We start from the raw sequence: 22,633 nt of genomic DNA on the forward strand, positions 1-22,633 counted from the left end.
TTCAGTTCACAAGGACACAGATATGTTTGGGTGCCTTTTTGGGGTCTTCCGGGGGGGACTAGAAGTCTCGTGAGTGGGCTTTCCCATGTAATCCCAATGTAATTCCTATACAAAGTGAGACAGAAATGCCAGGAAATCAAATGCTTAATTTTGGTGCCTCATGTTCCAAAACCAGAACAGTGCAAGAAAGAAAAGTAATTTTCCAGAGTTGTAAAAGGGCAAAGGGGCAAAAAGTCAACGTGTTATGATCAATATTATTATATGTAGTTGATATATGTGGTTATTATTATTTGCTATTATTATACTGTTAGTAGTAATAGATTAGTAGTAGTAGAATAAAAAGTGTTATCTAAAATGACAGCACATACAAAAACTTTCAAGCAAAGTTTTTAATTAACAGCCCATCCTTGCAAAGTAGATACAACACACTCAATTCTCAGTTTTGGCAAAAACTCCACAAAGCCCCAAAAGCAGAGCGCATTATGCTCCATCATCACAGACTGGGGAAGGGAGGGCAAACCCTGTGCAACTCACCACGGTGTTATTAACTTGGCTTCTTGACAAGACCAAGGAGGCTGTCATTGGATCACTGCTACGCTTGCACCAATTTAGAATTTCAGTCATAGAAAAGGACTTTTTCAGCTATAGCAAGCTGATGCAATGGGACATTTGCATGACATCAGCTTTCAACATTGGAGCCAGTTCTCAATGAAAGCTTTAATAATCTCTCCACTCCGTGGAGTGGAATCTGGGTAGGGGCTAGGACATAAGTGTGACTGCGAAAGCCCAACACTTTAATGAGTTGGAGGCCTCATTCTTAGAAACTGGAGGCTCAGTCCTGCCCCCATGGGATGACTGTCTTGCACTCCCGTTAATGCGTCTCTGAAAATCAAGCCCTAAACTAAAATCTGCCTGAATGGGCAGATGCAGCAGAAATCAGCTCTGGCTGAATGAGCCCTTCCAGTTCTTAAAATACAAAATGAAAAAGTGAAAAAGTTTGCCTGTCCTTTGTAAATAAAAGCCTATAACTGGGCAACCTGCTAGCCTCAAGTACTAGAGATCTAGGGATCTCAGGTATACTCTGTGGTCTCCTTATGAATTTAAAAATACATACTTTACTGTTTTCTACAGCTGCTGCTCTGGTGGTATAATCATCCTATCAAAATTACCTCTCAGTGTTGCCGTGGAAAGCACAGATGGAAGTTTCTTAAAGCAAAAAAACAGCTCTTTTGAGGTTTTATTGTTTCTAGTGAGGGAAGAAACTTAAACAGTGTAAAACTGAGCCATATAAAACAACTTGCAGGGGTTTCAGAAAAATTTATTTATTCTTTATTAATAACAATAAATCAGTATAGTCCTATGAGGCCAAAGCACCCATGAAACCTTGCAGACTTAGACTGGCATTGTGGATGCTCAGCATTTACAAAAAAACAGGCTCTAAATGAATGTATGCAACATCTCATTTTATTTGAATAGTTTCAATCGGGAACTAGCTTTAAAATACACATCCTGCAGAAAGCTTTCTCTCATACAAACTTTGCCAGAGGAGCATTTCCTATATGTCCATTGCATACATAAAGTTTTCAGAGCTTGATTGCAGTGGAGGAACACAAGACTGAACAGAACCTCTCCAGTCACCAGCCACTGGCCCAGCTCATGTTGTGTTAAAGACACTAATGGACTCGCTGCTTTTCTGAGGCGGTGCTGGGAGAGTGATGAGCTGGCCTGAGTTTGTGCGCATAGAGCAGCGCTAGCCACACGTGTCCCAGTGTCAGTGCATTCAGCTCCCCATGCTGTCACCCCGTGCCTGCAGGACAAGCCTGCAGAAGATGAGCCGCGCACATGCAAAACATCTGCGTGGCACGTCCAACGTAGCACAGCTGAGATATGTGGCATAGGGACGAGGGTGCCCTGGCCATGGTATCTCTGTCAGGATGGGGCTCGGGCACTGTGCTCAGCATACCACTCTTCCCAAAAATGTGCCCATAAAAGTGGGATTACTGTGTTTGTGCATGTTCTCGTCAGAGCTTTTCACTATGCAAAGATTATTCTTGCCAACAAATATGAAGAAATTGGCCTGAGGTGTGTAACAGACATTTTTACTTGAAATGGTGTATTGGCCCTTAGAGTTTCAGTGTGTGGAAAAAAGTATTCATGCATCAATATGTCACTGTTTGCAGCAAATGTACATTTGCACAGGTTCCAGTCTTTCTACAAGCATAAATATAGCAGGGAATCCTGCCTCATTAAAGCGAGGAGGAGGCCAGCAATGCATTTCAGCATGGTCAGGATCTCACCCGTGAACCCCCTGGCTGTGCCGGGGAACAGGCTCAAGCAGATCCTGTTACAGGGGACCTGCAACGCCCTTTCCCCGAGGTCCTCCGCGGGTGGCTGCTGCCGTCGGGGAGCTGGGGCTTGCGGGGGCACAGCTGCTCGAACCGGAGCCAGGCTCCTTGCAAAAACCCAGCGAGTAAGTAGTGCTCGCCTTTGTTTCCCTGAATTTCCTCTCCGTGTCTCGCTGATCATTTGGATCTGCTGAAACTGCTTTGCTAGCAAGATTCGTAACCGTTTGCACAAATGCTTTACATTAAGAGGTACTAAAGCCAAACTGTTTTTTTTTCTTCTGTTGCACAGAATCCTAATGCACATCCACGGCCGACCTCCCAGGATTTAGCAGGGTTTTGGGATATGCTGCAGTTGTCCATAGAAAATATTAGTATGAAATTTGATGAACTTCATCAGTTAAAGGCCAATAATTGGAAACAGATGGATCCTCATGACAAGAAGGTAGAACATTGTAGATTTTGTATGCTTCATTTAAAACCCTGCACAAATACTGGACAAATTAAATAGGCCTCTGTGTTACAGCGCTGAAGTTAAAAATGTGAAATGAAGCTCATATCAAATTAATTTCATTGTAATAACATTGTTTACATAATAATCATCTGGGATATTATCTGTAATATGTTTCAGGCATATTTTTAAACCAAATCTGTCGTTGTGAATCGGATACTGGGAATGTGGTTCTTTGTTAAGCTTTACATTTAATCATATTAGATGATCAATCGATGGAAGGAACTGCCTTATATATTGATTCTTAAAATTGAATAAATCACATTTACGGTTCATATTATTGCATATAGCAAGAGTTCTAGGTTGTGTTACTGAAAAAACTAGGGAAATACTGGAATCATCACTGACTTTGGTAACCAGATTATCAACAGAGTGATATCAAAAATATGCCTTCCAAAATGTTACACGAGACAATTTCTACATCTTTTTCTGTTTGTTTGTTTGTTTGTTGTTTTTCTTTTTTTTTTTATGGGTGATTTCATAAACAGGTTTACTTTGCTGGTAGTGTTGTTTACCCAAAGGAGCAGAAGAATCATCTGGAGCTTTGGTCTTTTTTTTTTAAATGTAGTCTTCTCCTGTCACCATTAGAAACTCCCGCATCTCCAAGTGTGAGCCACATTTCACTTTTCATTCTCATTTGGCACCATCGCCTTATTTTCCTCCTCACTGTCCACATCAAGAGAAACAGCACCTGCACGAGCCAAAGTACACAAGCGTTTCAGGAAACACTTAGAAGACAGCCCCACTCCTAAAGGAACCAAAGGTCTAACGCCTTGTCGCACTCCTGTGAGCATTTAATTTGATGGCTGAGTTTCCATTAGTCTCCCTGTGACTCGTCTGATACCGATGAATATAGCAGATGGGTAGGGACGCCAGGAGGTGGGGGGACAAGATTCACAGATACTGTGGCTCAGACAGGAGTCTGGGCTGCCCAAGCTTCTGGTCAGCTGGGATTCAGCTTGTTGCTGATGACCGAAGTGGTGTTTTCCTTTGGACAAATAACAATAATAATATCAAACCCCATTAATCTTGCAGCAGGAATTTTGCAAAGGCAATGCTGGTAGCACTCTTTCTCCTCCGATCAAGACTAAATGCTCATTCCCGAATTAGGAATGCCGTGTTCACACCATTTGTGCACACCTAGTGTTTGATAGGGGAGTGAATGGGAATGTGTTTTCCTAGCACGAGATACTGAAGGCAAGTCATTTTCTTCTCTTCTTTTTTTTTCAGTAGCAGAAAAAGAAGTTAAAAACTTCAGACATGCATGCACAGAAATGCTGGCATAGGATCTTTCATTAGCTTATAAAGTAAAGCGGGCAGGCCGAGTGTTTTTAATTCCAGCACCAAGGAATAAGAGCTTTCCTAAAAAAAAAATGTGCCTTTTGTTTGCTTCTGAAAAACATTTCAAAGAGTTTCCAACAAAAAGAAGACTATAATGGGTTAAAGGAAGTTAAGTAGTACTGAAGAAAGGGTCATATACGACCTACAGTAGGAAGGTAAAAATTATTCATTTTAAAAAATTACATTGACTTTGCTCCTCATTCAATGAACATTTGTTTATGATTTTAAATGGAACGGATCATGTCCTTTCATGAAAGCAAAAAAAAAAGAAGAAAAACTTTCTGTGGAATTGATATTTGCAGTTGCTTTTGGCCTTTCCCATTGGGTCCCTTTTTAAACAGCGTAGATTAATCCTCGGATGGAGAGAAAAAGCAAAGTATGAATAAGTGTAACTAAGCACCTTTATATTTCGAGCAATGCAAGCTGTTGTGACCAGCATGAGAGCAAACGAGAGGGTAGAATGGGACCTTTGTAGTGTGATAAAATCCCTTTGCTCAAAAACCATGTTCACAGTTGGAAGGGGATGTAACTTAAAAGACAATCTAATTAACTTGACAAAGTCTCTGTGGCTGCCTGAAATTCAGACCTGAATACACTTTTCTTTTCGGGAGAGATCCTTCTCTGATTTTTTTTTTCTTTATATGCATACGCCAGGATATATCCTCATTGATCGTGTGTCTGGAGCTGCCAAAGTGATGATTAATGCATGTTCTCTGAATGGTTTTTAAATTTCTCCTACCGGGTTTTCAATTTGTAGCCGATTGTAGTTTGCCAAGCCTGTTTGCCACAAGGCTAGAGTTTATGAGCTTCCACAGTGCGATCCCAAAGTGTGCAACCTTTGAGCAGTTACTGAGTCAGCCACTATAAAAATACATAAAGATATGTACTTTTTGCTCCTGATGTAGCAACTCCAGGCAGCTAGTTTACATCTGCATTTCGGAGTATGAAATCCATGATACCTCAGTGTCGTAAGACCATCTAGTGTTATGTACGTATTGTTTTCCAGGGACGAGGCAATGTGTGTATTTGAGTTCTGTCACGGCAGGTCACTGCTACCGTAAGCCAAGCGTGGTCACGAGACTTAAGGTGCGTCTAGGAGCCAGGGCATTTTAGTCTGGCTGTGGCAAGAGCGGGATTTGTACCGTAGACGCGTGCAAGCGCAGTCGCAGTACCAGGTTGTGTCTAAGATGCTCTCCTTTGTAGTCGCTGGCGCCAGGAGGAGACGTCCGGCTTCCCCAAGGGGAACCACACTAAGTGGTTAGCTGTGGGAGCTTCGGCCCTGTCAGCGCCAGGCGTTTCATACGCACCGTCCCCACGGAGAACTGGTGCGGCTATCGATACTACCCTTTCCTTTAACCTTACACTATTTTTATGAACCCTTGAATACAAAAGCCAGTTCCCTGAAGACAAAAAGGCAGATAAGAACTAACAAACCGTAGGTAAAATGTGTGTTCTAACTACTGACATATCCTAGTTTTTCCCACCTTTCCCTGAGAAGCTGTATAATGTCATTAACCTTCTGCTTTGATCAGGAGAGAAGGGTCCCTCCTCCAGTGCCAAAGAAGCCATCGAAAGGTCAGGTGCCACTCATACGAGAACGCTCTCTGGAAAGCTCACAGCGTCAAGAAGCCCGGAAACGGCTGATGGCTGCCAAACGAGCTGCATCCGTCCGGCAGAACTCAGCTACCGAGAGCGCCGAAAGCATTGAGATATACATCCCCGAAGCCCAGACCAGGCTATGAAGGGATCCACCCAGGAGGACTCTCACTTGCAAGACAAGTCTCATGTATAATCTGCCCCTCTAGGTTCCTGCTCAAGGTCACCATTAAGTATTTGTACTTCCTCCCTCTCTTGCGCTCCCTCTCCCTCTCTCCTCCCCTTCCCGCTCCCTGTACACGGTCCCGATGACCCCATAAATTCCACTTCTGTGGTGTAGTTGTCGACCCTCCAAGAGATGTCCTCTACTAACTCTTGCTTCCTAAAGGTTTGCCCATGTCATCATGATGCTTTGTCACATGTACTGATGCTGCCACTTTGCCTCATGTAAAAGAGTACGATCCTTTTTCTGTTTGAAACAAATAAACATGGCACTCCGACTTCCATACACACGCGTGCACACACCCACACACACACCTGTACAGTAGATGCTCCATTTAACTTATTCATGGTCTTTAGTTGATCTAAAGCTAGTCTGTTACCTAGTGTACAGCAATATCAAACCGTAGGGGATTTTGGAAATTTCAGTCATGCAGGGTGATCCTTTTGGACTCTGCCGTCTTCCTCATAAAAGATGAAAGGAGCTATGACTCGGATTCCCTTCTTTTTATTACTGTTTTTTTTAAAGCAGATGGCGCACTTTATTCTAAACCTCTGAATCACATCTTCTCACCTGAATTTAAGGAGTCACAAAGGGAGGGCTTGGTGGGGAGCTGGGGAGGGAGGGTAGGAACACAGGTCTTGTGGTGGAAAAGACGAAGTATATCCCACAGGTGAGATGGCGAGGGATAGAAAAGATCCTGTGGAAAGATACCTGCACACTCACAGCTGCACAAACTGCCTCATTTTTATTTCATCAATCACGACTTAAACATTTCAATCAGCAGAAGATTGTAAATTCGATCTTCCAGAGAAATAATCTATTTTGAAAGGCAATAAAAGAGCAAAAAGGAAGGAGATAAGAAGTAATGAGAGTTGAAGATAATGTAAAAGAAGGATTTTCTTGTCCAAGTATTAAGAATTTTTAAAATTGTACTGTATTGTCAATTCCTCTTGTATTGTATTGTATGGATTATATTGGTTAAAAAAAAAAAAGAAAAAAGAAAAAAAGCTTGGTTTTGTTGATGTCTTAATCTTGGTGGGACTATCCAATCTCACACATGCACACCGCCACACACAAACACCTGTAACCAAAATGCTGTAAATGGGACCTGTGACGCTTTTCCAGGCGAGGCTTGCTTTGCCCAATACACAGCTGCTCATACGCTACAGTTCAGACCGCTTATCACCAAATGGGCCATATCTAGGGGTAAGTTTCTATTTCAGTCTCCTCCTAATAATACAAAATACCCATCCGAACAAGAACAGTAAAGCATTTTTCACAAGTTACGGGATCAATACGAACTTAGCTTTTTTTCACGTCAAGCCTTCCTACCCTGGCTTCTGCCATTGCTTTGCAGCCATCAAAAATACGCATCCCAACTAGCTCCTTAGTCCTGGGGATAAATCCCAGCCAATGGGGCTGGAAAGGCTTGTGAGAGTTCATCCCCTGGGGGGTCTGTGCCCCCGGCCACCCCGGCCGAGGCAGAAGCTTGTCCTTGAGCTTCTCCAAGGGGGAGCAATACCAACCAAACACTCGCGTGCCAACATTAGGAAAGCATGTTGCCGAAAACAAGTTGCGTGTGCATGTGTGTGTGTGTGCATGCGTGCACGCAAGCCCAGCTGGCGTGTGCTGGTGAAAGCAGACCTGCCGAGAGCTGGTTTGGCTGGCGCGGCCGTGCCGGGCGCCCGGCAGAGGAGCGCTGCCCTGGCGCTGGTGGGTTTGCTCTCCTCCGCCAGCCCTCGCCATCACTGCCCCTGGGGCCGCAGTAGAGCCAGGCATGCGCAGGAGAGGAAAGTTGCCGCCGTCTCTGCACGGGAACAGGCGCAGGGGCCAATCCCCCCGACGGAGGGGCACAGTGTGCGTGACACCAGCCCAGAGCTGACTTTAAATGCCCTTAGCTGTTAAAGCAGTGTGAACGGGCCAACTGTGACGCATCCCACGGCGTGGTCGGCACACTTTTGTAGCTCGTGTTTCTAAAGCATTTGAAGTTGTCATCGAAAACTTACACTCTTGCTAAAACCGTTCATCAAGGTCGCACCAGACAGCTTCTTTTACTACAACATCATAGCCAGGTGCTAATTTAATTTTATTTAAGAAAATAGGAGAGGTAATAGGTTCTGGCACCAAACATTTCCATGAAAGCATACTAAAACCACTAGAGAATTTGCTACCTCTCAAAGCCATTGATATCTGAGCTATGTCTTTATAAACGGGGCACAAATATTTACCGCTGTGGTTTACAAGATAAGGGCTAATAATTTAATATATAAAAGACTTTTAACTAGAGTAATCAGAAATCCAGTGTAACCCTCGAGTGCTTTGTGTTACAGGAGCCTTGAAAGGTTTGACCCGCTAAGCATTTGAATACCAGTGTGTTTGCTAGTTTTAAAAAACTTCATTTAACTTTTAGCAGCGATGAAAGATCACACTGTTTGCAGTATATAATAGTGCCAACTGCCACTTTTGAGCGTATTGTCATGTTAAGTATTAATTATTTGGAACTCATTTGTACTAAAATATACAAAGCAGTATCCAGGTGAGAGTCCACATTCACAGCTCTTGGAGATTATTTCATTTTGTGAATGTTTTATGAAAGATGAGTTAAGATTGTGGTTGACAAGTGGCTACAGAAATTTATATCTAGCAAGTTCTAAAAAAAAAAAACACACACACACAGAAAAGCGAAGACTATTTTGTCTTGTACATTACCAATTACTGTATTTGTATATCATAGAATATTTTTCATATGTATTTTAAATAAATCTATTCTTAGCTGAATGCCTGTTAGTTCATTTGGCTCTGGAGAGGGCATTATGATGCCTGCTTAGCTTTTTAGCAAAATCTAAAAGGTACACCCAGGACCAGTAAATTTAAAATAAAATACTGTACTTCTGCCCCTAGAATGCCACTAGTTAACCACTTGACTCATTTACCAACACTAATACTAATATATTTGCTCTATCATTTGTTTTGGTATAGTTTGTACCAATCTGTTTTCAGTCTAATCTGCCCAGTGTAAATTAAAAATGCCTATATTCTGTTTTACTTTGCTACAAACATGTTGCTTTTTTTCTGGGGGGAAAATTTTAGAAAAGGTTGTTTTTGTCTCCTGCTTCAAAAGTTAAAAAAAAAAAAGTATTTATTATATTTTCTGCAGATGTTTCCATAAAATTCTCATAATCTTTTTGTAAAGAAAGATGAAGAAATGGATTAAAGATTTTTAATATTTGAAAAGGTAAATAGAAATAATTTATTTGTAATATATTTCAGTTTATTTATTGATGTTCCCTTAATGTTTTGATGTGCACTATCACTTTAATTTAAACTGTATTTTTGTGATTTTATTGTTTCTTTTTTTAAAAAAAAAGGTCAAATGCATATTTTAAGTAACCGGAATGTAAATTGCTGGCCTACCTGCATTCCCAAAAGTGATTTTGAAACTGTTTTCTTGATTTGAAACAAAAGATACAAATTGGAAAGCCTTTAGACAGAGGAGAGTGTTTTTATGGCTTAGTGATTTGGGTTTTCATAGGATTATCTATATCTAGTTTGTGTGTGGACAGGAAAATGTAAATAGATGAATGTTTCCCATAATGTAAAAAGAGCAAATTAATAAAATAATTAATGCACTGCTTGTAAGAGCTGTGGGTTTTCAATGCAAATTCGTTCTCCCAGAACTGTAAAAAAGTTTCATTTTGATGTGGTCTAGGATGAAAGCGCACCAAGCGGAGTGTTTCTCTTAAGCTCTCTTTGCTTAAGCTCGGTCCTGCAAGGGCTCACACGAAAAGCCCCGCTGAGCGCGCTGGAAGGGCTCATCTGCACCGAGTTACCCGCAGGCGCAGACGTTCCCGCGCCCGAGGCCTTGATCCTTAGAAAACTCTTCAAAGGCAGTGCTACGTGGCGTCTGGCTGAACCCCACCGAAGATGACAGAAGTTACGCTAGTCACTTCAAAAGAAGCAAAAAAAAGAGAAACCCTAAGTCTGTTTATTTTTCACCGCACTAGTTCCCTTAATGTTGTACTTATCTCCGATGCTGGTTGAAACATCATGGGCTAAACAGCTCCCTGGCAGAGAGAGACGACTTTCCCTTCGCTGCAGTCCTGGATTTTTCCCAATGTGTATAACAAAGAAGCCTCTTAATCCTGCAGTAATATTTCCCTGCTGATCTTGTTCATAGCTACACCAACAAATGCTAGTATTTTGCCATATTTCAATCTATTGAGCCTAATAATTATATTAATAACATGCCAGTGCTGCACAAGGTACCATTTGCCAGCTCTTAGACCCTCAGCACAGGAAGGCTGCAGAGATTTGTGCCAGTGATCTATAGACAGGGGAACTGCTGGTTGAAAAGATCCAACTGAGATGTGGGATTGCCCTTCATCTGCTGGGATTTACGCTTTCACTGTTCCCCGATAAAGTGATAAACAGAGATGAAGAAAAACATTTTTTGATTTAAAAATATTTCTGAGGTGGCTGAGATTTTTTTGCATTGAGCGTGGATCAGGTGATGTGAAATAGCGGATATGTTTCTGACTGCTCTCCTGCTGAAGAAAAAGGAAGTCGAAACTGTGGTTTATAGCCCTTCCTTTCATACTCACTGAAGGTAAACTTTATGCTGATTAAGGCTCACTGTTCCCTTCCAGATGGAGTCGTGAGCCTTTCCCATAAGCATAGCTTGTTGTCAGTTTGTTTGCCAAGGGCTGCTCTCTCCTGCTCTGGTTATTCATTCCAGCACCGCTAGTAAGCAAATAATAAATTTCCACCATCATCTTGGAGCATGCTAACCTCTCAAAGCTGCTGAGAGCTGGTGCTGACACTGAGCGAATATTTTTTATAGCAATTCTTGATAAAAATCTTGGCAGTTCAGCTGCCATTGGCATTTATCGCTGGAGTCTTTGGTTGATGCTTCAGCTGAGGGGTGAGAAAGCACCCCCTAAATGAGGGTATCATACTCAATTCTTTCATGTTTTATGAATGATTTAGTACTTCGGCGTCCTACAAGCAGGTTGGGCGAAAACTGGCACCTCTCGCTTCCTTGTCTACCGAAACTAGCCTGGCGTTAGTCAAACCACAGCGCAGGCGCGCTTTTTCTTGCCCTTCGAGCCCTCTGGAGGCAGAGCGACTTGGTGCCAGGGCTAGCCGAGCAGAGGGGCCACGTCCCTCTCTGCGCCACGGGTTGTCCCTGTGCCGCGGGTTAGTGCTCCGGTCAGCGGCCAGCCTGGGGGAACAGGCAGGGTTGCGCCGAGCGAGCCGAGGACCTGCACCCACAGTCAAAGGTCTCCGTGCCCCTGCCCTTTAGCCATGCAGCACCTACAAAAATCACTGTCTCACCACCCCAAACTCATGCACAGCCATTCCCCTGGCTTTTGAGTGCCAAAGGGAGGGTTTCACAGTCCCTCGTCCACGCTCCTGCTCCACCGCCATGGTAGCGAGACAAGGTAGCTGCTATCATTTGATTCATCGGGATCTGTGTGGACACCAGCTGCAAAACATGATGTGGCTGGCTTTTTCAGCCAGCGGTCCAGCTTTCCCACGCTTGGGCCCGACTGGCGGGCAGCACCCTTTTTGCAGTACCAGTGAATCCAGCAGGTTTTCTTGTTTCCCTGCGGGTCACGTGCCTGGTCTGCACCGGGACAAAGCGCCACGGAGAGGAGCAGGGCTTCCTGGTAATTGTATTTTTCATGGTTCTCTTCACTGATCCAGTAACAACATAATCATAGAAATTAGAGACAGGAAAGCTCCACCAGGGCATTGTGTTAACACTCTGTCAGTTCAAGATTGCTATCTGCCGAGCTGTGGCAGGTAAGTCGTCACCTCAGCGACTGTGCTCCACCCAGGGAAAAAAAACCAACACACATGAAGGGTAAGAAGAAGGGAAAAAAAAGACAGAAAGAAAAAAAAAGAAAAGAGCTGTGACACTGCCATCACCTGCTGTGGGTGACTCCTCTTCACTGCGGCTACTCTGCGTAGAGCAGTCCCCGTGGCTGGGTGCCTGGCGCTTTCCTTTCTTTTAGCCAAGCAGAATGGAAGCAATTATGGATTTTGCCAGCTCTATTGACAGAAGAGAAATATTGGAGTGTGTCAGAGCCTCTGGAGAGCACAAACATTGCACAGTCTCCATGTCTTATGGAAGCTGCCATTCTGCTACGTTTTAAGGCTGTCGAAGGGTCAGGGAAAGGGGTGGGCCCTGCACGGAGCCAAATAAAAAAGAAAAAGCAGCAGGGCAGAATGTGAAGGATATTTTATGGGTATCAAATATCTCACCAAGGTAAGATAAGTCACTTGTGTAAACAACCGTGTGCTGAAGCAAACATCCTAGTTCGGAGCCTGTAACTAGGGACTTAAACATTAAATAGTAAAAGGTAACACCTTCCTATATAGCTAGCCTATTTCACAGGGGGAATGCTAAGCTGATCAGTCTTCCCTTGCATTTAACTTTAGAGAAAGAACTATCAAAAGTATGTCCTTGAAATAGCATGGCTTATTTTTACTATCGTACTGGCTATCGGTGCTCAGAACTGCAATCTGAAATTACTTCTTGAGTGTGTGTTCGGTGCTGGGCTGCTGCAGTCCTGGAACCAGAACTGTGATCTTTCCTTCCGCGGTTGCGTGAGCTCTAGAAAGTATGTGGCACTAAGATGTCAATGCACTGCATGATTTGGGCTATGTTATTTGTCATCTCATAGCATGTTCATTTTTCTTTTTCTTTTCTTCTTTTTTTTTTTTGAATAAGTGTTAGTAATAATAACTCACTATGCTCCAGTTTTTTTGCCACTCTTAGGAAAAGAAGTTTCCTACCATCTGAGAAAAACAATCCTGAGCTTTCTTAAGTTGTAGATAGGCCTGACTGACATACACATGGTTTGCCAAAACTAAAGGGAAACGGATGCACCTCAGTGAGTGCTGCTCCTCATCCCTCCACACATTGACTGACAGCGAAAGGGAAAAATTGCAGGCAGGCAGCTCAAAATGTACCAAAGAATGTACCAAAACTGCTAAGGCATCCTGCTGCGCTGCAAAAGAGAGTCCCCGCTGGCCTTAGGGAAGGAGAAAAGCAGGGGGAAGCATTGGGCCTGCCTGGAGGAGCAGGGATACCACCACCAAAGCTGCAACAATGTTACCCATGCCCAAAGTGTTTGCTGTCACCACCTGTAGCTACAGCTGGGAGTGAACATTCCTTCCCCTCTCAAAGCTGTAAAACCTATTTCCTAAGAATCTGTTTCATTAAATAGTTTCTAAATATCCTGCATCCCTTACCGGTGCATCAGTGCCACCATAACAACCATTTATGCCTCAAATTGCAAGCCTCAAATGCATGAGGGCAGCACCAAGGCCTCCAGCAGGCCCTGGGCCTCCGGCTGAGGGCAGGGAGCTGCAAGTCCTTGGGCGATGCCAGGGCTTGCACCAGGCAGCGCTTGGTCACGCGCTACTGAAACAACGCCAGCTCCTGGAGAACGTGGCATGTATTTAACACAAATAACATTACTCAACAATTTCAGGTCAGTTCCTGGATGTTACTACCACGCAGTAAGCCTTCGTGGTGGGAAAGAAGAGTATGAAAGGACGGATCTTGCTTTCATCTCGCTAGCAACTGTTTTAATCCAGTGTAAACAGCCGTGTTTGACTTTTTAGTGAGGTTATGCAGTTGCATTTACACTGTTAGCAAAGGAAAGAAATTTCATCGCAGCGTAATTGCCTGTTCTGGAATTTTGCCAACACATAAAGATGAACCTTCAGTTACTTCCGTGGAAAACGTCCACTGTCAACCTCCAAGCAAGCCCGAAGAGCTATGCCTGAAACACTTTCATTTTAAGTCACAATCATATGCAAGAGCAAGATCACTGCCCTGACTCACTACATAGTAAATATGGTTGTGATTAAAAAAAAAAGTAAAACCAGGCAATTTATGTCAATGAAACTGTACAAAAATATACAGCAGGTACCACTGCTGATAAAAAGGTAGCATGTACCAACTTGAAAGACTCTATGAAGTACTATTTTGTATTATTACTGTAATGCTTCAGCCAATAAAAGGGTTTCCTTTTGTTTACGTCTTTCCTGGCAATAGCATCGTGACAACTGCTGTCTGTCCGCAAGAACGTACATGGAACCGGGAACACAGCCACACGTTAGCAAATTGCAGTACACTTCACTCATTCCTTGTCCTTTGCTTAATAGCCTGGTACTTGCCTATGAAAGGGAAAAATGCGATGTGCGTGCAGTACAGCATTTTATTGCAATGACTTGAATTTGCTTCTCCTGGGCAATGCTGAAATTTCAGGTAGGAAGCAGCCCACGCTCTGTGCTTGTCCTCTCAGAGCTAAAATATTTCTTGGTAGTGGAAGGCTGAAAGTAAAAACAGGAAACCAAGCCAAAACAAAGAAAACCTGCTAAAGCCTCCAGAGTTTGTCACTAAATCCAAGCAGAATTTGTTTGTCAACAGTTGCGTGAGTCAGTATCAAGCTATTCTGTAATAATTTTTAGCTGGAAATGTTTTTATGTCAAATAGCATGTGTGAACTTAATGCTAACGGTCCAAAGCTTTCCAACGTGTCAAGCGCGTGTGACGTGGGTGTTGGCACAAGTCGCTGCCCCACCGGCATCATGCGGGCCAATGGCTACAGCCACCATCCATCAGCTGAGTAACAGCAAAGATGCCACTGTCTGGGAATGTCCTTTCACAGCACTTTCCTTAGTGGAAAGACATTACGCTATAGGAGCTACATATTTCTGCCTTACCTTGCACTGATGCCAATTCAGAAATCCCGTCAGAGCAGGGTGAACGAATCTGCTTCAATACCGGTAATTACCCCCACCTGGGACCAGAGGGTTAGCAACCAAATCATCCAGCTTTTATTCAAATCTCTTCACACCTTGGCTATCTCTCTCAGTAGAGTTTTTGACAGAGAACGTGAAATTCTGCTCTCGTGCCTCAGAAGCAAGTGGTATTACATTTGCTCTGGATCTGCAGCGTTATAACTGGGGGCAGAAGTTGGATCTGTTTTTTCTCCCTCTCACAAAATGTCAAGGAAACATGAAACTGCAAAAGCCAAATTCTTCTCTTGTGTCACATTTGTGTCAACCCAGAGGGCAACATGACAATGGTATTTTTAATGCTTTTTTTTCTGCCTTTTCCATACAAAGTCCTTTGCACATCTGGTGACAGCTCACACAGGAATGTACTTTTTCTCTCACTACTCCTGCTAAGAAGCCTCTTCTGGTGGATATTCCCAGCACCTAAAAGGATTTCAGCCACCACGATACAAGCGTGACAGGCAAAACATGGGCTGATCGAGGGGCTGTATCACAACTCCTGACCTTTAGTGCCTTTAGTTCCAGCACTACGTGTCAAAATCCACAGCATTGGATACAGGCAGTTATTGTGAAATTATAAATATCGTAGGCAGGTATCCAGCGTGATTTAATATTTGCATTACCACGCCCCCACAGCTCCAGCTCAGGAAGCAGGGCTGCGCTGGGCTGAGCGGCACAGGGATATTGATGGTTTCTGTCTTGCAGTGTTTAGAGCCCAAGAAGGAGCCCCGTGCCTGAGCTATCTGCTGTGAATTTGTTAGCTGCCTTTGGACATGAATTGTATGATTTAAAGTCCCATAAATGAGCATGACCCTTCTGTTACTGCTACCAGGAGAGCAGTTCCTCCACAAGGGGCTATGGAGGCAAAGCCCTTGACCCAAGGACGTTATCACCTTGACTAAGAATTAACCTTTTGGTAAAAACAAAATCCAGTACTTTTGCTGCAGCCATACCGTACGGCAAGGAAAACACGCTCTCACAGGTTCAGCCGAAACCGTCACCAAACCTTTGCCAGGTAGCGGTGACCGAGCACAAGCCAGCAGATATCCCTTCGCCGTTCCCCAGCGGGAACGTGGCATTTAAACTCACTCCAGGCCTTATGGGAAGGTAGCAGCTGTGCAGAAACCCACAGCAGGAATCAGGTGAGTTAATAATGACATATATATATGTATATACAGTGTGAGCAGACACTATAGGAATGGGTTTTGGTGCAAAGCCAAGCTTCGGAGGCCGCTGTGTGCAAACAGAAAAAAAGCAAAAAAAAAAAAAAAAAGCGCAAAAAAACAGCAAAAAAAAAATCCGAAGGGTCTGGTGTGGGGGCCCGAAAGCATCGTTAGTCTTCCCCTTCCCCCCATCGTTATAGCCTTCGGTTTCCTAAAAGGTCGCAGTTCTCCCCAGGAGCGCTGCCTCCCTCAGGGGCGGGCAAAGGCCAAGAGCGAGGGCTGGTGCCGGCAGTGGGGTTCTACTGGCTGAGGCGGGCTACGGTCTCCACTGACCCGGCGTCCTTTCGCACGTGAGAAAAGACTGAGCTGGAAACTCTGAGAGTGGCAGACGGTGCAAAGTCCTTGTTTCCCTTGTAGTGAAAAAGTTCAGGGCCAGATGTCTGTTCTACCTTTGTGACTACTGCGGTGAATCACGAGGGGTAGGAAAGTCCAGCGGCCCAAGCTCGCCCATTGGCTAGGGATTATTGCTGAGGGGAAAGAAAAAAGAAGAAAAAAGCCACCAAAACAAACTTGGACCCAGTTTCGGTAGCGCTGCCCCACATTTCAGCGCGTGCAGTTTGCTGCCTGCCCGACGCGTGCGGGCCATGAAGAGCGGGAGGCCGTGCCCCAGCAGTGGCACTGCAGCCCCGGCGTGGTGCGGCGCGGGGGGCTTCGCCGAGCGGCTGGGGGACGCACAGCTCACCCTGCGCTTTCGCGGTGCGGCTCAGGTTCTCTAACGTGCGAGTTAACGTAAATTGAGCGATGTCCCAAAGTCCAGTGTCATGTCACTGGGTTCACGCACCAAAGAAAACAACAACAAAGCGGGGGCGGGGGGGCAGTTTCTAGCGCTGCCCTGAGCCAGTTGTGGAGCGGCGCCGCCACCAATGCAGCAACAGATGTGCTGCGCCCAACCTGCCTCTCATGGGGGTTTGCAAACTCTTTCCCCAGTCTGGGAAAGAGGAAAATCCACATTTTACACAAAGTCAAAGCCCTGCCTGACGGCTCCCCAGCTGCGGCTGTGCGTCCTGCCTCGGCCGGGCTCCGGCGCAGCCTTGGCTCTCCTCAAGGCTCCCAAAGAAATTGTTTTGTCTCTCACCATCAGATTCCCCCACCACCCACGTGCAACTATCCCCCACCCAGCAAGAGTCATGGGGATTTAGAGGCAAAACATGAGCGTTGCAATCTCCGTGACTGTTTGGAGAAAAATGCAGCCGAAGGACCCGGCTTGCAAGCTCTCCGCCTGTAAATGCCACCAGCGTCCATGGGAAGAGCTCTGGAAAAATCTCACCACTCCAGGCTTGCACAACTGGGCCCTGAGCAGTCTGGGGCCACGCTGACAGCAGGGGAAGATGCCGTGGGAACGCGCAGGATGTGGACACAGAAGATAGTCCAGCTTGCTGAACAATTCAGCTGCAAGCCATAAGCTAAAGGTTTCGGCAAGAGCCATCTTCATTCCCCAGGCTAGAAGAGCAAGCCCAGTAAAACAGTCCCTTCTGCATAAATTTGCAGAAGTGCACATACAATTTCTGCAGTCCTTGGGCAACATGTAGTCATGGTTCAACAATTTAGGTGATCAAAGGCAGCTCACAATGCTGTCACTGGAACGGGTAAGCTTTTACACGTGGGCTTTTCAGATGTCACTCCTGAAAGATCAAACCCCAACGCATCCCAAGAAAGTGAGTTCAGACAAATGACATAGCTGAGGAGTGCAAAGATTTTTTTTTCTTTACGCATAATTGAAAGGTTTGTAATTTTTTTTTTAGGCTTGCTAGAAACCCCTTGGTCTCATCCTGAACCCAGCCAGCACTCTCTGCCTGCATTTTAAAATCCCTGAGGTCAGTGTCCCAGGCTGCCTTGCAGCGGGGATTTCCTAGGGCAGGAAGCATATCCCACAGGGAGGGGGGAGGGCTGGCTCTGCCCTCGCTGTTGCCTGAGCCGTGCGGCACCCCGGGGACCGGCCGGCGGCTCCTGCCCCGGCTCACGCGCGACTCCCCGCCGGCGGCTGCGGCGGCTGATCGGCCCCGGTGGCGGCTGAGGCAGCCGGAGGACAAGGCGCGTGCCAGAGGGCTGGAGGCTGGGAACAGAGGAAACCTTCCGGGAAGCGGAGCGTCTCAGGTCACGCTCCCTCTGAGCCCGACGAGCCGGGGTCACGTTTCCTGCACCAGAGAGGGAGCGAGACGGGGCAGGGCAGAGCGCCAGCTCTCCGCGGAGACACCTCCATGCCCGTGTCCCCCACCGCCTCCTCCGGGGGCCCAAAAAGGTCATGGCGGGGATGCCCCTCGCCCTTCGGAGGGCGTCTGGGACCTCCACCCCCTGCAAGCATCAAGCACAAAGTAGGTGGGAAGTAAAAATATATCTCCGAGAGACCCAGAGCACGTCCGTCCCTCGGCTGACCACACAGCGCAGGGGACCTGCGGCAGCCGAGCACTTGCCACCGCCTCCGGAGACGTGGGGTCGGCCCCGGGGCAGCCCCTAAGGAGGTGACGGTGGCCGAAGCCGCTTGGGCAGGGACAGCCTGGAGCGGGGCGTCAAGGGGGGCCGGGCTGCTAGAGGGAAGGGGGTAGGAGGACACACAATATGCACTTTGCAGGTATAAAGCTACCTGCTAAGGGGAGATATTTACAAGGAAGGAGGGTTTTTTTCCATGTATCCCCAGCTAAGGAGGATGAAATTTTGAGGGAGCCCTTGCAGATAGTTGGCAGTACATCACTGAAAGTACCTGGGCTGAAAGCAAGCCAGCCGAATTTATCAGGAATAATGAATTACAGCAGCAACTGCCTAAGTAGCATTTAATACAATAACCTCAACTAATCTTTTAGTGAAGGCTGGTGTAGAAATGGCTGTTTTGCACCTGACCTGGGGGGCAGTCTACCTGGAGAAGCGCCGCAGAGTCCGAAGCCTGTGCTGAAATTAGAAACGCCATCAGCTAACGCTAAATTTCAGTTTTTAAAAATGCTGGACTGATTTTATTGCTAATTGCTGCTTTTTTACATTTATCTCTGTCACAGCACAGAAAGCAGAAGTTAGAAAAAAAACAAACTAACTATGCAGGCAAGATGTGCTTTCTCTCTTTAGCACAAGCTGATTTGTTTGCATCAGAGCAAGAACTGCTGCTGTGGTTAATTTAGTGGGGGTAGTAAGGATCAGATGACTTTCAAAACAGTACCAAACTAGTCAAAATAATCTCTAACCTCGTGAAACGGACTATGCATAATATTACATAAGCGCTCTCAAGTAAAACAAGGAGAGAGATGATAGAAGGAGAGTTCAAACAAGGAATGATACTAGAAGTAAAAAAGAAAACAAAGACAGACATTCAACACAAGGTCAGGCAATCAGAACATTGCAGGCTAGAAAAGGAAGTGAAATTACAGGCTCTGGCAAAACAGCTTGAATGCTTATCCAGTAAAATTACAAAACCATTGCGATCCTTACCAGCAGTGGTGTGTCCGGCATCCAGAACAACTTTCAAGACAAGCTACACAGAGTCGTAAAAGCAAGCTGGAGGACATCATGTTCTTCCCCCAATTGGTCAAGTGATTTCTGTTTAAAAAAATAGTCCTGGTCAAATCTATAAACTGGTGGCAAAGTACGATCTCTAAAGGAGAGCTCAAAAGGCTGAAAGCCCCTAGCCGAGCACTAAGATCTATTCACCAATCAACAGAAAGCAATTTTGCTCCTGCAAAAGACCTAGGACACTAGAGGCAGAGTTAAAATAGGAAAGAATATTCAGTTTTATGCTGAATACTAGATAGGACACATGAGTTAAACAAACTGAGGGGCTTATCCCTAACGTAAGTCTCTCTATCTCTAAGCATTTATTTGTTGGGGAGTAGCAGGAGCAAGCTTGAAGTGTATGACATATGGTTTCCCAAAGAGATATTAGACTGTAAGACCTTTAGAGGTAGGACTATGTGTTTTCTGCATATTTATTGAATATTATTCTGGTAGTATTAAAGGCCTCACGATTGGGAATTGTTTCATTACTACTAGTAATAATGAATAGTTCCAAAAAGAAGCTGAGTTCTGCCCCCCTGTGAAAAGTCCTGGGTGGAGGAGCTCCAGGAGCACCTGCAGCACCATACTGCCTAGCTGCATGACTGCGAGGCAGAGAGTGAAAGAATCAGGGAAGCCATACGGCCACATACACCCATTGCAAAACACGCAGCACTGGGGTCAAACCGCTCTTTCTGCAATCAAGTTCATCTTCTTCATCATCAGCTGAAAACCTCACAACAAAAACCACATGCAGGGTTTTTAAATGCACAGACAAGGAGCTCTTGACCCCGAGCAGGTCACATTGTTACACACCTACAGACAGGGCTCTTTGCCCAGGGTGGGCACTGGGTAGGCTGCAATTAGAGAAAGCAGCCACAGCCTTGGTCTGTGATCCAAGACACATTGTCCAAGAGTAAACAGGATTAGATAGTTTCTTTCAGCCCCTCCTCATAAGCAGCCACTTGGGGCTCCCAGTTAAGTCACCAACTCAGAGAACTGCTACATGGATGCATCCTTAAAGGTGTGTTATGCATGGGTGTAAGCAGCTGAGAGCTCAACGCATCTATTTCTGTCTGTCGGTGGAAACACAAAATGTGGCAGAAAACATGGCATCCGGTGGGACAGGGGTTAGCTGGGAGGCAGATGTGACTTACGCAGGTCTGCATCAGCCTCAGGACACGCTATCCATGCTACGCAGCACAGCGGCACTGCAGTGCTACAAAGGGTCGTGCACGTTTTACCTGTTGCAGGAAGCTATGCTAGTCTGCAGGCCTGTGTAGCAAGACTTGTGACACTTGACAGCTTTACTCCCACACCCAGTGCCTCAGAGCTGAGCCTCAATTTTTTGCTTTAGAAAAACAGGGGAATTTTAAGGCAAATAAAGCCACTATCTCAAAGGGAAAAGTGAGCAAAATGGCTAAATGCCATGGCTTTGAGCTGTCAGCAGGAATTTCTGCAAAACTTAGATGAAGAAGGTAGTCTGAGTTTTGAGTTTATAGCCTGGCTAGGATCATTTCATGTGCTTCTTGTCGTCAATGGTTTGCAGAACTCCAGACACTCATTGTTACAATAGGGAGCAGAACAGACACTGAACTGCATATAGCACATGTAAATTCAATTATTATTATGTCTAGAGTAGTGACAGCTTTAAGTGACGTTTTGCTAGAGAGAGCAGCTAATCTAATCTCTTTGCCTTTACTCTGAGCACTGGAGCTTATGGACAAGCCCGCTAAACCAGTGAAACAGGACGAACACACAAGAACTCAAGCAGTTGGTGAACAAGAGACTTAAAACAATAATGTCCTGAAGAGCAAAGATGCACTGTATTTATGCCAATGATCCCTGTCTGGCAAAAGGCAGGAGGAAAGTTGACAACTGCAATATACAAAGAAGAAGAAAAAAAATAGAAAAGAAAAGAAAATGGGCTTTAAAAGATGTATGAAGTACTACAGGAATAGGTTTATAAGAGTTAACAACAACAACCAAAAAAAAAAAAAAAACCCCAAGAACCAGCATGAAGTGCTGTGAGATACACAACTGATGAAAACAGACTTTGACAGGCAGCACACAGTTAACTGCAAATGACCCAGATACAGGTATGAAAGTAACACTCAACAGGGTCAGAGTGCACCTAGACTGCAAGCTGCACTACACCTCTTTTTTGGCTGGCTTTCCCGGCGCATGCTTTCCTCCTCTCCAAGAGGACAACTGTGATCATCCCCCTCCCCCCGCCTACAACCCAGGCCACACACACACACACACACACACACACACAAAATTTCAGCAAGCCATTTTCTTTCCCCCAGGTTTTGCTTACTCTCTCCTGCAACCCTTTTCCCAGGGAGGTTGGTACTTGTGCCCCTCCGACAGCCTGCAGCCAGAGCAGAGGCTGCATCCCTTGCAGCAGCCGAGCCAGGACCGCCCGCGAGCGGCGGACCCAAAGACAGTTATCGCGCACTCCTTGGCTCCATGCTCTCCTCCGCACCCCTTCCCTCCCCCTGAACACACGAGGCCAGCTGCTACGCTTTCAGCAGGTTTATAGACATGTACATTGACCTCACGACAAAAGCTAGGAAGTGCGTGCAACACCGCAAGTCCCCAAACATCCAGCAAGACACCCCCCCCACACACACACACGGAGTCGCCGGACGCGAGATTCCCTCCCTGTCGTAATTATTTCTGCTTAGCGCAGACAGAGATTTATCACATGCAGCTGCCCCAAGTTGTTTACAAGACACAAAAGCCATGAAAACAAGGTTGACTAAGTCTGCGTGTGAGCTGTTTTCACTGGCACAGATTTGTCATCCTGCTTAGGTCACTTACGCTCTGCTGATGGACCACATGGTCTCTAGTAAAGCACGGCAGTGATTTCTTTTGAATCATTCCAAGTTTGTGTTTTTAGGCAGAGGTCCATTTCTGACATAGCTGCTTTGCAATTAGGTTTATCACTGCAGCAAGAACAGCAAAACTGCTCTTGTTGTCTCATTGTTTCTTTTTACTGTTCCCCCCCCCCCATTCCATGGCCAAACACATTTCCAGAAATAAACTTTCCTTTTGTTCTCGCAGGGATGAGTTGCTGGCACACGAAGCCTTTGATTCATTAG

General features: G+C 45.4%; 1 protein-coding gene and 1 long non-coding RNA gene across 3 annotated transcripts in view; one reads left to right on the forward strand and one right to left on the reverse strand.

The window, feature by feature from the left end:
• Positions 1 to 9,642, forward strand: part of DLGAP1 (DLG associated protein 1) — a 410,611-nt gene extending 400,969 nt beyond the window's left edge. For both annotated transcript variants that reach the window (XM_064507246.1, XM_064507247.1), the window contains 2 exons: positions 2,635 to 2,787; positions 5,727 to 9,642. In XM_064507246.1, the coding sequence (XP_064363316.1) occupies positions 2,635 to 2,787; positions 5,727 to 5,936 (363 nt within the window). In that variant the 3' untranslated portion in view covers positions 5,937 to 9,642. The remainder of the gene's footprint in view (positions 1 to 2,634; positions 2,788 to 5,726) is intronic.
• On the reverse strand, positions 1,451 to 22,034 carry LOC135327584 (uncharacterized). The gene is made up of 3 exons (XR_010387905.1): positions 21,847 to 22,034; positions 19,467 to 19,574; positions 1,451 to 3,544 (listed from the first exon to the last, which is right to left on the reverse strand). It is a non-coding gene; the product is annotated as an uncharacterized LOC135327584 (long non-coding RNA).
• Between the last annotated feature and the right edge of the window lie 599 nt (positions 22,035 to 22,633).

Source organism: Dromaius novaehollandiae, chromosome 2, assembly GCF_036370855.1.
Source record: "Dromaius novaehollandiae isolate bDroNov1 chromosome 2, bDroNov1.hap1, whole genome shotgun sequence".
Classification (NCBI taxonomy): Eukaryota; Metazoa; Chordata; class Aves; order Casuariiformes; family Dromaiidae; genus Dromaius; species Dromaius novaehollandiae.